General features: G+C 41.9%; 1 protein-coding gene across 9 annotated transcripts in view; it reads right to left on the bottom strand.

The window, feature by feature from the left end:
- AAK1 (AP2 associated kinase 1) overlaps positions 1–19,432 on the bottom strand; it is a 164,811-nt gene that overhangs the window by 74,944 nt on the left and 70,435 nt on the right. For all 9 annotated transcript variants that reach the window (XM_010845305.1, XM_010845309.1, XM_010845308.1 and 6 more), the window contains exon 3: positions 16,372–16,490. In XM_010845305.1, the coding sequence (XP_010843607.1) occupies positions 16,372–16,490 (119 nt within the window). The remainder of the gene's footprint in view (positions 1–16,371; positions 16,491–19,432) is intronic.

The raw sequence follows: 19,432 nt of genomic DNA, 5'->3' as shown, positions 1-19,432 counted from the left end.
GATTGGTCCAAGGCCAAATTCCCATTCACCATGTCTTCTGCAAAGATCTAGAGATACGTTCAAGTAGAAAAGACCATCTCTTTGGAGGGAGACGATGGCATTTTACTTTTAATGGCTTGGAGTCCAGAAACATCTCAGATTTTAGAGTAAAATGTCACTGGTTTGTATGTGATAGAGAAGATCTGTTTGATTGGCTGGGAAATGTAGAAAAAGGTCAAGAGGAAATCTTACTACAAGTTGAGATAGGCTCACATTCAGGGTCCAAGTGACAGCACTTCTCAACAGCAACAGGTGAGAGGATATCCAAGCTTTCCCTGGCTTGAGTTAAAAGACCAGCCCCACACTTACAGGAGAGATCTGGGCTGGAACCCACAGGGGAGGCACCTCAGTTACTACCTGTTTACTCAGGAAAAGGCAAGGTATAGGAAGATGCTCTGATGTCCTCGGTTACTACTATTATTTGGAGTATTGAGATAAAAGTCTACTTGCTAAGTCAAAATCTGATTTTCAGGGGAGTGGTGAATGTTCGGCTAAACTATAATCAGCTTATATATTACATTAAATCATGGAAGCGGTGATAAGTCTAACGACACTGTATTGTCATTCTAAACTATTTTCATTTATTTATTTGGCTGCATGGGGTCTTAGTTGTTGCACTCTGATCTTTGTTGTGTTATGTGTCCCATCTTTCAAGGCCACACAAAGACACTCTAGTCGTGGCAAGCAGGCTCAGCAGTCACAGTGCATGGGCTCAGCTGCTCCATGGTATGTGGGATCTTAGTTCCCCGACCAAAAAATCAAACCTGTGTCCCCTGCATTGGAAGGCAGATTCGTAACCACTGGACCACCAGGGAAGTCCCTAAACTTTAAATTAACATTAAACCACACTGATAAACATTATTAGAAGACCTACTTTATTGAATATGTTAGGGGAAGCACACTGACTGAAACCGCCCACCCTGGCCAGGCCCTTTAGTAACCATTCACATGAGTTGTTTTATGACAGGAGATCCTGGTAAAGAATACGGAACTAATAAGCCACCACCAACTGGAAGAGTTCGGGAAAGGTCAAAAGGAGACACCACATGTCCGTCCACTTCCCGGAATCCCTCTCGCTAGCATCCATCTTGGCTGGGTGATGCGAGCGCCACCAGGAAAGACTCTGAATTAGAATAACTGGCCAAAGACAACCCGGAAACCAATCCATCACCATAAAACCCGAGACTGCGAGCCACGTGGCAGAGCAGTTCTCCTGAGTTCCCTTATCCTACTGCTCTCCACCCAGGTGCCCTGTCCCAATAAAATCTCTTGCCTTGTCAGTACATGTGTCTCCTTGGACAATTCATTTCCGAGTGTTAGACAAGAGCCCAGTTTCAGGCCCTGGAAGGGGTCCCCCTTCCTGTAACAAATAGATATGTAAAGTGTTTGTAGTTAACTTAGTAACTTTCATAGTTAAATGCTTGAAGTGATGACAAACTTTTTTCATAAACACACACAAACACTACCATTGGAAAATAAGGCCTTCTACCGGATCCTACAGATGATCAGAAACTTTATCTGTGGTCCTAATTAATGGTCATTCATTAGAAGGGCTGATGCTGAAGCTGAAACTCCAAAACTTTGGCCACCTGATGCGAAGAACTGACTCATCTGAAAAGACCCTGATACTGGGAAAGATTGAAGGCAGGAGAAGGGGACAACAGAGGAAAAGATGGCTGGATGGCATCACCGACTCGATGGACATGAGTGTGAGCAAGCTCCGGGAGCTGGTGATGGATAGGGAAGCCTGACGTGCTGCAGTCCATGAGGACACAAAGAGTGGGACACGACTGAGTGACTGAACTGAATTAATGGTGCTTGTAATGCAGAACAGCATTCTATCCTGAGCTTCAAATTTTCTGCAGCAGGAAATTCCTACTAAGAATCTTAAAGCCTTACAAGAGAACAGAGGCCTCAATTCCTAAGTACATCTATAAAAACCTTCATTTTTATGTTCAAGAAAACAAAGAAGACAGCATTCTAAGTAGCATATCAATAATGTCACTCACCTCAAAATAGTCAAGTGAGTATGGTATGTAACTAACTCCCTTATGTATCTTTTGCTCTGACCACTCTTCCTTGGAACATCAGCATGACAAATTCCTGCAAATTCCTGATGCTGATAGTGCTTGCATTTGCATACAATAAGCTTCCAAAGAGGTGTATTTACCCAAATAGTCAATGATTTCTTATTTTATGACACAGCACTATTGCTGCCAACTTCTAGCATTGCACTGTGATTTCACAAACAGTTTGAACCAAAGTTAGCTTCTTTCCCAAAGTTGCTTTGTAAAAGTCTTCTGTCTTACTATTCCTCTCCCACTCCTCTTCTCTGTAACTCTAAATTTTCTCTGTACCTATTCTCTATAACTCTAAATTTCCTTTATAACTATAATTCACAAGCAAACAAAAACTATCAAATCCGGTGCAATAGTGAAAAGAAACGCTTTGAGATCAGGACTAGCGCTGGAGTTTCTACTGAAGGCTGTCGTATCTGAGGCCCTTGTGGATTTCTACCACGAGTCCCAGATATAATCCTGCCTACACTTACATTTATGCTCCCTTTTCCAAGTCTTACTCGTTAACTAATCCTGTATTTACAGAACAGATCTTTAAAGTCACTTAGAGTCTGATTCTAGAGTCATGCTGCTCAGACTTTAATGAGCAAGTGAATTACTTGGGGGCTGGGGGGTGGGATGGGGTAGGGTTGGGGGGCTTCTGTTTGAAAACAGATCCTAATCCAGTAGCTTTGGGATAGAGCCTAGGGTGTTTCTGGTCAGTGGCACCTAAAGTGCCAAAGATCTAGGGCAGTACTCCTCAAAATGTGGTCCAAAACATTTTCTGAGTAGAAACAAGTTCATAAGGAGATAAGAAGCTTGCTCCAGGACATAAATCAATCTGCTCACTAAGATGACTTTCTTTTCCTAGTGAGACTCCACCCATGAGGGAAGCAGTTCATTGATTTATGTTCTAGGACAAGATCTTCGTGAAGCATACATTGATCGACAACTGATTTTTGACAATGATGCCAAGACTCAGTGAGGAAGAGAACAGTGTTTTTCACAAACTGGTGCTGGGACAACTGACCATCTATATGCAAAAGAATGAAGTTGGATACCTATCTCACACCATAAACCTCACAACTCCTCAAAATGGAACTAAGGAGAACCGTGCAGGGCACGTTCCCCCAAGTATAAAACCAAGCAGTTAATGATTAGGACAATAGAGTCACAGACTCAGTGTCTGATGCACACTCCTGAGTTGTTTTATAAATACTATAACTGCAACCAGAGGAAAAAAAAACTAACTGCATGATGAACCAGACTGTGTCCATGACATAAGCTGCTCCATCTTGAGCAGCACTGAATCTATGTTTAGCACAATTCCAAGAACAGGCCTCAAGAGAATGGGATTAACATCATTGCTTGTAACAATCTGAATCATTCTGGGCATTAAAGTAATTGTAGCTTGCTCTGCCTGTCTATATAAGTAGGCAACTAAAACTGTCAGCAAAGAAATGCTGATATCTTCCACTCTGAGAATATGGTTCCCTATGTCAATTTCTTCCACAAAGAAGTTATAGAAGATGAACCTTTGCCCCTGCTGCTGCTGCTAAGTCGCTTCAGTCGTGTCCGACTCTGTGAGACCCCAGAGACAGCAACCCACCAGGTTCCCCCGTCCCTTGGATTCTCCAGGCAAGAACACTGGAGTGGGTTTGCCCCTAATTCCACAGAAATGGAATGATGTTGCACCGTAGGGAACTGAGGGCAGCTCTTTTGCTCCTTTCCGGTTTGCTCATTTCTCTTTCCCTCCAACTTTGAAATAAACTAATTAACCTGTTGATTCTTTTCCCAGATAAAAAAAAAAATAATTAAGTAGTTAAAGAATGACTAGCTCTCTATCCCCAAAAGCCCCCTTAGCAGTCTTGCTCGCAGATCACATGGCAAGATAACATCTGAAGAGTCAGCGGCCTGCATACAATGGAGAAAGATGCAGAACCCAACCTCCTGCCTTAATGATTCACTGAGATTCTCCCTCCTTCCCCCACCTTCCATCTCCTGCTTTATGAACTGTCATGGTTGACCAGAACCTTCAGAGTTGGTCTCAGGACATATTCTCCCCAGACTGGCCACCTTCTCCTGAGACTGTCAGCTTTTCTGATTAAAGCACTTTGCTTTTCTTCTTTGAAAATACTTATTTATTTGGCTGTGCTGGGTCTTAGTTGCAGCATGCAGGCTCTTTTAGTTGAGGCATGGGGATCTAGGCATGTTTGATCCCAGGGATCAAACCCGGGACTCTTTCACTGGGTGTACAGTCTTAGCCACTGGACCACCAGGGAAGTCCTTAAAACACCTTTCCTTTCTATTGACACTTGCTTCTCAATTATTTGCTTTTGAGCATTGAGCAGCCAAACCTGAATTTAGTAACAAAAGTGGACCACAAATCTAAAAAATTCCTCAAAGAAAATACATGTGCAAATCTTCATGATGTTGGGTTAGTCAGTGATTCTTAGATTTTGACACCTAAAGCATAAGCAATCAAAGAAAAAACAGATAAACTTCATTTCATCAAAATTAAAAACTTTTGTGCTTCAAAGGATACTATCAAGAAAGTAAAAAGACAGTGCAAAGAATGGAATAAAAACTTGCAAATCATTCATCTGATAAGGGTGCCAGTTCAGTTCAATTCAGTCACTCAGTCATGTCCGACTCTGCGACCCCTGAACTGCAGCACGCCAGGCCTCCCTGTCCATCACCAACTCCTGGAGTTCACTCAAACTCATGTCCATCGAGTCGGTGATGCCATCCAGCCATCTCATCCTCTGTCGTCCCCTTCTCCTCCTGCCCCCAATCCCTCCCAGCATCAGAGTCTTTTCCAATGAGTCAACTCTTCGCAGGAGGTGGCCAAAGTACTGCAGTTTCAGCTTTAGCATCATTCCTTCCAAAGAAATCCCAGGGCTAATCTCCTTTAGAATGAACTGGTTGGATCTCCTTGCAGTCCAAGGGACTCTCAAGAGTCTTCTCCAACACCACAGTTCAAAAGCATCAAATCTCTGGTGCTCAGCTTTCTTCACAGTCCAACTCTCACATTCATACATGACCACTGGAAAAACCATAGCCTTGACTAGACGGACCTTTGTTAGCAAAGTAATGTCTCTGCTTTTGAATATGCTATCTAGGTTGGTCATAACTTTCCTTCCAAGGAGTAATGGTCTTTTAATTTCATGGCTGCAGTCACCATCTGCAGTGATTTTGGAGCCCCCCAAAAATAAAGTCTGACACTGTTTCCACTGTTTCCCCATCTATTTCCCATGAAGTGATGGGACCAGGTGCCATTATCTTAGTCTTCTGAATGTTGAGCTTTAAGCCAACTTTTTCACTCTCCTCTTTCACTTTCATCAAGAGGCTTTTTAGTTCCTCTTCACTTTCTGCCATAAGGGTGGTGTCATCTGCATATCTGAGGTTATTGGTATTTCTCCCAGAAATCTTGATTCCAGCTTGTGCTTCTTCCAGCCCAGCGATTCCCATGATGTACTCTGCATAGAAGTTAAATAAGCAGGGTGACAATATACAGCCTTGACGTACTCCTTTTCCTATTTGGAACCCGTCTGTTGTTCCATGTTCTAACTGTTCTAACATGTTCTAACAGTTCTAACTGTTGCTTCCTGACCTGCATATAGGTTTCTCAAGAGGCAGGTCAGGCGATCTGGTATTCCCACCTCTTTCAGAATTTTCCACAGTTTATTGTGATCCACACAGTCAAAGGCTTTGGCATAGTCAATAAAGCAGAAATAGATGTTTTTCTGGAACTCTCTTGCTTTTTCAATGATCCAGCGGATGTTGGCAATTTGGTCTCTGGTTCCTCTGCCTTTTCTAAAACCAGCTTGAACATCTTGAAGTTCATGGTTCACGTATTGCTGAAGCCTGGCTTGGAGAATTTTGAGCATTACTTTACTAGCATGTGAGATGAGTGCAACTGTGCGGTAGTTTGAGCATTCTTTGGCATTGCCTTTCTTTGGGATTGGAATAAAAACTGACCTTTTCCAGTCCTGTGGCCACTGCTGAGTTTTCCACATTTGCTGGCATATTGAGTGCAGCACTTTCACAGCATCATCTTTCAGGATTTGAAATAGCTCCACCGGAATTCCATCACCTCCATTAGCTTTGTTCATAGGGATGCTTTCTAAGGCCCACTGGACTTCACATTCCAGGATGTCTGGCAAAGGGTCTAGTATCCATTTTATACAGATGACTCTTATCAAAGAGCATATGATAAGAACAAGGAAAGATGCTAAACACCATTAATTACTAGGGAAATGCAAAGCAAAATTATAAGATTATCACTTCATAACAACTAGAATGGCTGTAATAAAACACAGAAACAATAAAAAGTATCAGTAAGGATATAGAGGTTGGAACCTGCATACATTTCCAGTAGGAATGTAAATAGTGGTGCTTCTATGGAAAATAGTTTGGCATTTTCTGAAAAAGTAAAGTTACCATTTTGCCTTGTAATTTTACCCCTAAGTATATATCCAAGAGAAATGAAACATTATGTTCACAAAAGCTTGTACACAGATGTCGGTAACAGCATTATTCATAATAGTCAAAGAGTGAAAAAAACCCAGCTGTCCATCAGAATAAACAAAATGTGGTATATCCATATAAAGGATTCCCAGGTGGCTCAGTGATAAGAACCCGCCTACCAATACAGGAGATGCAGGAGACATGGGTTCAACCCTTTGGCTGGAGAGATCCCCTGGAGGAGGAAATGACAACCCACTCTAGTATCCTTGTGGGATAAAATCCCATGGATAGAGGTGCCTGATGGGTTACAGCCCATGGGATTGCCAAGAGTCAGACACGACTGAGCGACTGATCATGCATGCATGCATACCCATAAAATGGAACATCACACAGTCACGGTAAGGAATAAAGTACTGAAACACTACAACATGGATAAACTTTGAAAACATTAAGCTAAGTGAGAGATGTCAGACAGAAGATCTTATTGTATGAGCCCTTTTATAAGAAATATGCAGAATAAGTAACAGAAAGCAGATTAATGGCTGCCAAGGACTGGGGGCAGGTGGAATGAAGAGTGACTGCTAGTGGGTGTGGGGTTTCCTTTCAGGGCGATGGGAAAAAAAAATTCTGGAATTTGATAAATGGTGATGGGTGAATGATATTGTAAGTAAAAAAGTCCCTAAGTTATACTTAAATTATATTTATATTTAAAAGGATGAATCTCAATTTACAAAGAAAAGTAGTATGACAAGATGGGAAAAAATAAAAATAAAATATACAAGGGGGTAAAGAAAAAGAAAATAAGATCTTTTGACTAGCACTGATCTAAAGCAGTCAGGCAGTCCATGCATGAATCCCTGCTCTAGCCTTTTGACCAGAAATTTTCCTAGATTAAGGTGACTTTCTTGGGCCTTCAGCCCATCTGCAGACAGCCGTCGCTGTTGATCTTCTTTCAGTTCAGTTCAGTTCATTTGCTCAGTTGTGTCCAACTCTTTGCAACCCCATGAATTGCAGCATGCCAGGCCTCCCTGTCCATCACCAACTCCTGGAGTTTACCCAAACTCATGTCCATCGAGTCGGTGATGCCATCCAGCCATCTCATCCTCTGTCGTCCCTTTCTCCTCCTGCCCCAAATCCCTCCCAGCATCAGGGTCTTTTCCAATGAGTCAACTCTTCGTATGCGGTGGCCAAAGTATTGGAGTTTCAGCTTCATCATCAGTCCTTCCAATGAACACCCAGGACTTATCTCCTTTAGGATGGACGGGTTGGATCTTCTTGCGGTCCAAGGGACTCTCAAGAGTCTTCTCCAACACTTCTTTACAGCCAGCTAAAAACTTCCACCATCTGATTCTAGACTGTCTTCTTCAGAACAAAAAGAACAAGCTGCATCTATTTTTTCACTTTCCAAACAATTGAAATATTATTTAGACTTATTATTATTGAAATATTATTATTTAGAAAAAAATTAGAAGTTTTTTTCTTCTCTAGGTTAAACACACCCACTTCCTTTGACATGGTTTTTAGTCACACCACCATTTTGGCTGCTCCCACACTTAAACACTTCATTTTGTCTATATCCTTTCTGTAAGACTGGCCCCAGGGAATGAATGAAATATGCAGGCCTGGTCTGACTCATGAAAAGCTGACCAGCACTGTCACTCTCTATTAATTCCATTAATGTAACTAAAAATTATATTCCTTTTGGGGGGCATCCACATCATGCTATACAATCATATCAAGTTAACTGACCACTAAAACTTTTAAGTCATTTTCTATTTGTGCCGCTTTTAATCTCTACCTTCCCAGAACTGTGCTTGTAAGGTTGATTAGAACAAAAAAAACCCCAAGTATATGACCTTACCTTGCTATTTCATCTCATTATAATCAGTCCATTGCTCCAATTTTAAGGATAATTTTGATCCTAGTTCTATCATCCAATGCAGTTATTATATTGTCCAACTTTATACTTGGCACACAATTAATAGATATGTCTTCTACTTCTTTAGAATAGAAGCTATTTATTAAATGTAAAACAACAAAGTTAATGGTAAGCTGCAGTGCTTTTTTCTTAGAAAGTTCCCTCCAAACTAGTAGCACATCACTGATCAGAGACCATTACAAACAGTAGCAATTACACTCAGTATCCAGCCTAGACTCTCCATCTTGCTCACAGATCTCTGGTGAATGCTTTTATTCAAATGACACAGTCCACAGTCACTGGATCTATGGCACTCCCATGAGCTCCCTATCCAAAAACCTTCCCAAAGGAGGACATGATGGTGATAGCTTGTCCTTACTCAACCTGAAGGCTCTTTGGATCCTTTCTTACTCATCTAAGTGACTATAAAACAGCTTAAAATTTAATTAAAAAATGAGTAACACATTAACTTCAAAAACCAAAACATAGCAGACAAGTATTTTCAAATCCAGTCCCCATCTCCTTCAGGGAACCCTCCCCTTTCTCTCCCTTCTTCCCTTCTGCCATTCCTCTTTCTCTTCCATCCTTCCAGTGTTTTCTCAAGCAAATTTAAATGATATGTATTATATACACATATAACTCAGAGAGGTAGGGCTGAGCCTCTATTGGACAGAAGTTGGAGTCTGCTGCTGCTGCTGCTAAGTCGCTTCAGTTGTGTCCGACTCTATGCGACCCCAGAGACGGCAGCCCACCATGCTCCCCCGTCCCTGGGATTCTCCAGGCAAGAACACTGGAGTGGGTTGCCATTTCCTTCTCCAATGCCTGAAAGTGAAAAGTGAAAGTGAAGTCGCTCAGTCGTATCCGACTCTTCGAGACCCCCTGGACTGCAGCCTACCAGGCTCCTCCGTCCATGGGATTTTCAAGGCAAGAGTACTGGATCGGGATGCCATTGCCTTCTCTGGTTAAAAATATTGCACAGGACTTTTGATTAAAAGTAGTAGCAAATTGTTTCAAAAGTTGAATACGTGTATTTATCTCTGCTTCCTTCAAAAGCCTTACTAAATGATGTATTTATTTTTAGAAATGAAGTAATTTATTTTTGGCTGCACTGGGTCTTCGTAGTTGCCAGTGAGCTTTCTCTAGCTGCAGTGTGTGGGCTTCTCATTGCAGTGGCTTCTCTAGTTGTGGAACATGAGCTCTAGAGTGCATGGGCTTCAGTGGTCGTGGCCCCTGGGCTCTAGAGTGCACGGGCTTCAGTGGTCGTGGCCCCCAGGCTCTAAAGCGCACGGGCTTCAGTGGTCATGGCCCCTGGGCTCTAGAGCACACAGGCTTCGGTGGTCATGGCTCCCAGGCTCTAGAGAGCACGGGCTTTAGTGGTTGTCGCTCCCAGGCTCTAGAGAGCACGGCCTTCAGTGGTTGTGACCCCCAGGCTCTAGAGCGCATGGGCTTCAGTGGTCATGGCTCCCGGGCTCTAGAGTGCAGGGCTTTAGTGGTCATGGCCCCCGGGCTCTAGAGAGCACTGGCTTCAGTGGTTGTGGCCCCCAGGCTGTAGAGCGCATGGGCTTCAGTAGTCATGGCCCCCGGGCTCTAGAGAGCATGGGCTTCAGTGGTCGTGGCTCCCGGGCTCTAGAGCACACAGGCTTCGGTGGTCATGGCTCCCGGGCTCTAGAGAGCACGGGCTTCAGTGGTCGTGGCTCCTGGGCTCTAGAGCACACAGGCTTCGGTGGTCATGGCTCCCAGGCTCTAGAGAGCACGGGCTTCAGTGGTTGTGGCCCCCAGGCTCTAGAGCACATGGGCTTCAGTGGTCGTGGCCCCTGGGCTCTAGAGAGCACGGGCTTCAGTGGTTGTGGCCCCCAGGCTCTAGAGTGCACGGGCTTCAGTGGTTGTGACTCACGGGCTTAGCTGCTCCACAGTATGTGGAATCTTCCCAGACCAGGGATGGAACCTCTGTCCCCCGCATTGGCAGGTGGATTCCTATCCACGGTACCATCAGGGAAGTCCAAGTGTTTAATTTTTAAAAAGGCATAAACAGAAGACTTCTGCTTCTGGGAAGGTGAAGTAGATGTACTTTTTCATTTCCTCCTGCTAAGTACACTTATTTTGTACATAAAACTGAATTTAAAATAATTGACTTAATAACAAAAGTCTGAAATGCTGAGTAGAAAGCAGACTGAATAGGAACTTTGGGGCCCAAGGAACAACACAGTGGTGAGCTGCCTGGGTTTTCTTTTTGCCATATGTTTCCCCGACTGAAAATTGAAGAAGCCAGCAAACTGAAACCACCAATGGGTGCAGACCTAAAAAGTCTGCCCTCTCCAGACAGACCCAGAAAAGGGGCAACCCAGTAAGACAGAACTCATAGAAACTAACTGCTCTATGCCAGCCAAAAGCCATGGAAAAAACCGACAGCCCTGACCCAGCCATGCCAGTAAAGACCAAATGGAGAGCCCAGACTTCCAACCTCACTAGTCTGCAACAAATCCCTCCAACCTTCCCTTCTGGGTAGGCAGTGTCAGGAGAGGGCTGAGTCAGGACCTTCAGCTCTGAGGTGCTAGGAGAGGAGGCCAAGCAGAGAGTCAAGACTTCCACAAACACCAAGTAGTAACAAGGTCAACTCCCACCACCACGGTATCCACTGAAGCCATAGAGGGGATAGCAGCAAGGCACTCCCTTCCCGGCCAGGGAAGGATCGGTGCAAAGCCTAACAGGAAACTAGAACTTTTACCTCAATCCAGTAATAATGAGAAGCACTTTCTGGGGTGAAAACAGAGGCCCCACAGGAAACCTGAACTTCTACCTCCACCTAGTAGTAACAAGAGGGCTCTTTCCAAGTCCCATCAATCCTCCACCAGAGCAGAAGAAACCAGGCAGAACAAGAGGTTGACAGAAGATTCAGAAGCTCATAGCACAATATGAAAGTGTTGATATTGTCTGTCATACCAAGAACTAGGAAGATCTCAAGCCACATCTATTGACAAGACAGCAGTCGATAGATGCCAAAATGAAGGTGACCAAGAAGACAGATTTGGGCTTCTCTGATAGCTCAGTTGGTAAAGAATCCACCTGCAATGCAGGAGACCCTGGTTCGATTCCTGGGTTGGGAAGATCCCCAGGAGAAGGGAAAGGCTACCCACTCCAGTACTCTGGCCTGGAGAATTCCATGAACTGTATAGTCCATGGGGTCACAAAGAGTCGGACACGACTGAGTGACTTTCACTTCAAAAAGACAGAATCATCCAGTTATATTAAGCAGTTATGACAAAAGTGCTTAAACCAGCAATTAAGGACATGCTTGAAACAAATGAACAAACAGAAAGCCTCAGCAAAGAAACAAGAAGTGTCATCAAAAACCCAGAAAACCTAAAGAACCACCAAATGGAAATTTTAGAACTGAAAAATGCAATAACCAAAGCAAAAAGCACAATGGATGGGCCCATCAGCAGAATGGAAGGGAGACAGCAAAGAATCAGTGAACTGAAAGATGAAACAACAGGAATTACCCAGTATGAACCAAAGATAGCAAACAGATTGAAGGGGGAAAAAAAGGACAAAATTAATATGCCTAAGAACAAACTGATATAAATAAATGATTGAATAAATAATTAAATGAGGGAGATGTGCAGTAAGGTTAGAAAAGGAAGTTAAAGAGAAACATATCAGAAAGGAAAAAATAAAACTGCCTCTATTTGTCAATGACATGGTGGCGTACATAGAAAATCCTAAAGATTGGAGAAAAAATTCACAGAACCAGTAAACAAGGTCAGCAAGGTTACAAGATACAAAATAAACACAGAAAAATCAACTGATTTTCTACATCCTAGCAGTAAAAATATGAGCACTGGAATTAATTATCCCATACCATTTATATTCACTCAAAACAAAAACCAAAACCAAGGTATAAATCTCAGAACACATACAAGGCCTGTATGCTGAAAACTACACAATGTTGATGAAAGAAATCAAAGATGTAAATAAATGGAAAGAGGTGCCATATTCATTTACTGGAATACTAAACAGAGAAAAGATGTCATTTCTCCCCAAATTGATACACCAGTTTAATGAAATTATAGCAGAACATTCTGTAGATATAGATAAGATTATTCTAAAATTTATGTGAAAAGACAAAAGAATGAGAATAATTAAGAAATAATTTTCAGAAAAAAAAGAAGTAGGAGGAATCAGTCTGATTTCAAGACTTATTATAAAGCTATAGTAATCAAGGCTGCGTGGTGCTGGTGGATGAACAGACACAGAGATTAATGGAATAGAACAGAAAATAGAGAAATGTCTGGAGATCAACCCTCACAAATAAGCTCAACTGATTTTTTACAAGAATACTCAAAGAAGGAAAGATCACCTTTTCAACAAATGAACACCCACAAACAATAAAATAAACTTCACCCTAAGTCTCAAGCCTTAAAGTTAACTCAAAATGGCTCACAGACTTAAATGCAAAATGTAAACACTTACGAAAAGAGTAAATAAATAAAATCTTCAGGACTGAGAGCCAGGCAGAGTTCTTAGAAGTTACACCAAAAACACAATCCCCCAAAGGAAAAACTAATGAACTGGACTTCATCAAAATCCCAAACAAAACCAAAAAGAAGGGTCTTAGAAATTAAAAAGCCTGATATATAAAAAAATGCAACAGTTTGGTTGAATATAAAGTTGAGAAAATTTGCTGGAAAGTAGAAGGATAAGACAAAGAAATGAAAAATAGAAGAAAGAAAACAAAAAGTCAGAAAATCAGTTCAGGAGAACTAACATCCAAATACTAGTAGTAAAGGAAGACAGAAAAGGAAATCATCAAATGAGACCAACTGAAATTCTCCCCACACAAAGATATGAGTTTGTAGATTAAATGAGACCACCAAACAACAAACATAATAAATTAAAAAATGCACCCACCAAGATATATCATCAATTTTGTAACACTGTAAGCAAAGAATTTACAAATTTCTAGGGAGAGAAAATGGGTCACAGCCAAAGGACAAGGTATTAGAATGACTTTGGATTTCCCAAACTCAACAATGAAGCTAAAACACAGTACAGCAATGCTTTCAATATCTCAGTGATACTATTTCCAATCCAGACTTTTACATGCAAACTACCACATGTGTGAATGTAAAACAAAGATACTTCCAGACCTGCAAGTTATCAAAAACTGACCTACAGTACATCAGGAAGCTCCTGGAGGACGAGTTCCACCAAAAGGAGAAAGCAGAGCGAAAAGAGGAGGCGACAAATCTGACAAGAAAGAGAAGCAAAAAGAATGGCTAGAAAATCCCAAGATAAGACAGTAAACTGTCCTAGAGAGCAACCAACTCAGATTTCATCAAGTCTGAAGACTGACAGAGATCTCCTCAGGATGATAAAACAGAACATGTTCAGAAGTATTTTTAAAAGGATTTAAACAACTTGGGGGAGAGTTTGAAATTGTGCAAAAGCACACAGAAAACTGAGATTTAAAAAACCTAAAAAACAAAAAAAAGACAATGATTAATTTCAGTGGGGAGAAAAAAAAGAAAGGAATAGTCATCATAGTCCACTTAGAAGATTCGGCAAAAACAATGTTTTCTTACATAATAATGTAAAAACTAATATTAACATAAATGACAGATCGCCAAACTTATGGCTATTTTGGAAGAATAGAAGTGAGAATAATGAAAGTATTTGGAGGGAAGGGCATGTAGGGAATGAAAGAACGCCAACTTTTTACTTTGCATAGTACATATCGCCTAAAATGGACGGGGAAGGGAGAACAACTAGCAACATCAGCTTTTTACTTAGAAATATATCAAAAGAACCCACTAAAAGTGGTGGTCTCGGGGACCTTGCAATGGCACAGGAGGACCCCTCAGGGAACTGCTTGATGTTTTTTGTAATAAGCTTACTCCAATTATTTGAGTGTTCAAGTTTTGGAAAAATATAAACTAAAAAATCAAATTCTCATTGCTAATACATGGCTGCCACAGAATGTGAACCATATAATTTAATTCCAAATCAGGTCCATTAATTTATGAGCTCCTAAGGGGCCCACGACTTCTTAGTTGCTTTACTCCAACACCTGCCTAGCACAAAATAAGCCCTCCAAACTCGTTTCTGAATGAGTGGGAGAAAGTTAAAGAGTGAGATTAACTCTAACACCTGAAAATGAATGAGAAAGGCATTTTGGGCAGAGGAGAGAGCAGAAGCGAAGAGGGGAAGTGGAGTGTGAGAGCTGAGCAAGGAAAAGGGGCGGTGGGGGAGGAGGAACACCATCCAGGAAACACTGGGTGGAGAAAGGGAAACACAGCAGCGTGGCTGTTGGGAGCCAAGTGGCGGGCAGCGGGAGGACACTGGCGCCTGAGGACAGATCCACACGGCCCTGACTATATGTCTATCAGCCTTGGGGGTTTTTTTGCTTGCTTTGCAATGATGACAGCAACATTTATTTCTGTCAACAGTTTCTTCCCAAATAGTTTGAGCTTTATGGAATCTACATATCACCAGGCTCTCTAAAGTCCTGAGCTGTACCACTTGTTACTCTACAAGCAGCCACTGAAAGGGCAGTCGCACAATGGCAAGCAAAGCCTGGGGGATCCCCACGTTGCCACTCACCCATTTTCTGGACCTCTTTCTTAATGCGCTTACCAGGAGCATTAAAATGCAGGGTACAAAGGAGCCATCACCCCTAGGTGACATGTGCGTCTGCTACAATCATTATTCATATATTCATTTCATCCAAAGTTTAACTAGTTCCTTTATGTTAGGCAATGTACTGGAATACAAAGTCTCTGGTTTCAAATAACTTACTTTCTAAATTACTTATAAAATAACATGATAAGGAACATAACTGACACAAACAAAAGTACTGAGGAAACACAAAGGCATAATAAAGGACTACCCAAATTTCTTAAATGTGTAATGTCGAACAGAAGTTAAAGAAAGCGAACACTCCAACAAACTTCCATATACACATCACCCTGCTGGTGCAATAATCAATTCATTGCCAATCTTGTTTCTCTTCTAAACCCACTCATTTGATTTCAAGAAATCACATTATTTCATCCACAAATATTTCATCAAATATCTAACAGATGGGGTCTCTTTCTTTAAACACAAGAAGAACCTAAATCCTGAAAACTGAGGATTTATGAAGTGAGATATAATTAATATATAAAAGGCACAGATTTTAAGGTGCCCAACTGAGGTCTGACAATTGTGCAGCCATAACCACTACCCAAAACAGGATACAGAACAATGTCCGTGGCCCAGAAAGTTCCCATATACCCCTTTCTAGTGAATTTCTCACAACCAGATAGCCACTTTCTGATCTCTATTACCATGGGTCACTTTTGCTATTCTTAACCTTTTATAAATGGAATCAGAGTATGTATGCATAAACATTTCTAGGCAAAAAAAAAAGAAAGAAAAAGGAGAAGCATTCTGGGGGGAAGGATGACATGGACAAAATACAAAGATGTGGAAGACTACATCATCATTCACAGAATGATGAAGGACTTGAGAGGGTTGAAAACTAGGACTGGTAGCTGATAGATGATAAGACTACAAGAAGAGATTCGTTGGCAACCTCAGATCTCTGTAACTATTAATAATTCTGGGAACCAAGCTGTTAAGTATGTTTTTCCCAGTGCCTCAAACTATTTCTCTGACCTGAAAACTGGTCAGTTCTCTCAATATGCTTCTACTCCTCAACTCTCCAGCTGAGAATGACTGAGGCAGGAGCAACACCCTATGTCCCTTGGCTGTTCACTCCCATCTTGGGTGAGGCCTCACTGTCATCTCAGGGAAGGAAAGAAGCACCCCCCCGGGCTTTCTTATGAAAGGGCATAGTCCCTCCCCAACATTTGAACAAGTGAGCCCAAGTCTGATGGGCAACCTTACCATTATCTGGATTTCTCTCTTGCACACCTGGAGATCATGCTCGTTGTTGACAAACATGCGTTTCAAGGCACATTTCATTCCATTGCTCGTCCTCACCAGAAACACGATGGCAAATCCACCTGGGAGAGAAACACACACACAAGCTCTTGTAAGTCATGTTGTAGAAGTCAGTCGAATGACCATGAGGCTGCAGGCTGCTGATGTCACTGCTAATGGTTCTGATGCCATCGTCAGCTAGGCCTAGGGCTGGTCTGGCACAAAATGCATTCTTAAGAGTCTGGGACTCAGAGGTATCGTTTGTGGGATAGGGTAGCAAGAATCAGAAAAACTGTTCCTGAACTATCTAAAACAAAACAAAACAAAACAGAACAATAATAGATAAACAGATGAATGAAAAGATAAAAAAAAGAACCAACTACATTCCAACTGCTCTCCTGGGCACTCTGTCGTCGTGAAGTCGTGAAGTCACTCAGTTGTGTCCGACTCTCTGTGATCCCATGGACTGTAGCCCACCAGGCTCCTCCATCCATGGAATTTTCTAGGCAAGAGTACTGGAGTGGGTTGCCATTTCCTTCTCCAAGGGATCTTCCCAACCCAGGGATCGAACCCGGGTATCCCACATTGTGGGCAGACGCGTTACCGTCTGAGCCACCAGGGAATCACTCTCCTGGGCTCTCTGAGCTCTTGTTAATTCATACCACAATCCTATGAAGCCAGGTGATATTCTTCCCTGTAAGACAATTACTCTGAAGAAAACAGAGGCTTAAAGAGATTAGATTCAACCAAGGACTTCTTTAAAAGAAAAAAAAAAAAAAACACCTAAGTCCAATACTTAAACAGAGAGGCTTGGAAATTATTTCAAAAACCGTTTTAAGATAGTTGGCAATCAATTTCGAGAATCTCCTTCCCTTCCCTTCTTCTCATCCCTCCTCACCTCATCCCCTGACTAATCAACAATACACTTGGAGGATTACTTCTGCCCTCCCTACTTCATGGGCCGTTGAGAAGACACAGACACAGTTAGGAAAGAGCTACTCTACACAGCAGCCACCAGGGAAGCATGATGATTACTGGGCAAATTTTTTTAATGTCTGCTCTAACCCTTCTCTAAAACACAGTTCATAATTCATTAAAAGAGATTACTACAACTCTAACAGGAATCCTTCAATGCTCTAAACTGGTTATACTTTGGTGTTCCACAAATTCTTAGAACCCCTAACCTTGACCTCACTCTTCAAACACTGTCAGAGGCCTTCAGTGCCACTGTTAAAAAGAGTTTGGGTAGATAAGGTGCAGCAAAGCTATCAAAGGTGAAGCTTTGGGATAAGCAGCAGTTACATCAGACTTAGTCTATCTGCCTGCTCACACACCTGCATTAACTTAGCTTGTACTACCCTGCACATTGACCCTGGGTACTGAAAAAAACTGCTAGGCTGTTCTTTGCTGAGCTACTAGGGAAGCCCTCTTTGCATGGAGGTGATGACTTAATTAGATGGAGCTGAACACAGAGAGAAGTCAGCAGTACAGGAACTTGAGCTGGGGTTATGGCATAGTCCTGGGGTGAGACAGGGCCATTAGTAGTGATTATAGAGACCTCAGGCCTGTGATATAAGACACGGGTCCCAACCATTCCACTCGAAATCCTTGAAGACCCAGCAGCCCTCCAGCAGCTGTCTGTCGATGTTCTCAGTATTTCCTGTTGTATCTTTATAATAACTGTTCTTTTTCAAATTAACTTGAGTAGGATTCTGTTCCATGCAACCAAAGAGAACCTTAATCATGCAGCATTGTTGCATTTTTTCATAAAGCACACACATAATTCTGTGTTAAAAAAATTTTGAACAGACTCAAATGTTCCAAATGTGCGTTTTGATAATGATTTAGCAGAGACTGCAAGTCTGTGTATTTCCTGTCATGGTGCTCTTCAGTACTCAGATAAACACTACAATTTACCATCCAGTCTTTCATTTCAGCTGTCATCTCTCTAATTTTTGTACCTCAATAACATTTTTCATTTTCTTATAATAAAGTCCACTCATACTGCTCAACTGTCGATTTAATTCTACAATTTTGAGTACTTACCATAAAAGATTTTTAAAACCCTAGCATGCATCGACAATAGATAGAAGTCTAACACACATGCAAAAGAACGCAATTCTAAGATGCAAATTTTTACATTTTAATTTTTAGGATCAGAATTTTCTTCTAATAAATATGTACATTTAATGCAGTACTACTTGTCTTCCCTTTCCCCCTCAAAAGCCATTAAATTCATGATGTCTCTTATAAGCAATTAAACTTGGAGAAAATAATAGTATTAATATAAATGATAAATTATACAATTTCCACACATAATCATAATTGTTGTGTGAACAATACAGGTAGGTATTTCTTTTACAGATTTTGAATTTCTCTTTAAATCACAGAACTGCAGACTTTGCACCAGCCGTGCTTCTGTGCTGTGCTCAGTTGCTCATTCATGTCTGACTCTCTGCAACCCCATGGAAGCCCGCCAGGCTTCTCTGTCCATGGGATTTTCCCAGCAAGAATACTGGAGTGGGTTGCCATTTCCTTCTTCAAGCAGTGCTGCTACAGAGTGTTAAGTCCTAGCATTTTGCTTTATGGGGGAGGAACCACATTTTTAGGACCCAATGGCTAGTTGTGGGCAGAACCTGGACCAGTGTTATTGTCCTAATTATCTAAAAAGTGTTCTTTCCACTTAGTGAAAACTGCAGTACTCATTTAGATCACAAGGAGACACGTGACAGCGCTGCAGAACGGAAGCTGGGAATGACCAGTTCCTAGGGTTCTGACATGTGGCACCACCAAAGGGCAAGGTGAGCCTGGAGGAGCAGGCTGGTGATGTGGCAATTCGAGATAACTGCCACCAGGTGGGAGCAGTGCAGCTTTCTTCACCAGGTAGCAAGATGACATTTCCAGACAGGACTGGAGAATCAGTTCCAAGGCCTATGGCAGGATCCAGTCAAGCGTAACTGGTTGAGAAATGCCAGCCCAGACTCTCAAAATCTGTGACCAACATTAATCTACAGACAAAGAAATG

This window comes from Bison bison, unplaced genomic scaffold (assembly GCF_000754665.1).
Source record: "Bison bison bison isolate TAMUID 2011002044 unplaced genomic scaffold, Bison_UMD1.0 scf7180017864215, whole genome shotgun sequence".
In the NCBI taxonomy this organism is placed as follows: Eukaryota; Metazoa; Chordata; class Mammalia; order Artiodactyla; family Bovidae; genus Bison; species Bison bison.
Note: the sequence above shows the minus strand (reverse complement) of the source record. Positions and strands in the feature narration are given on the sequence as shown.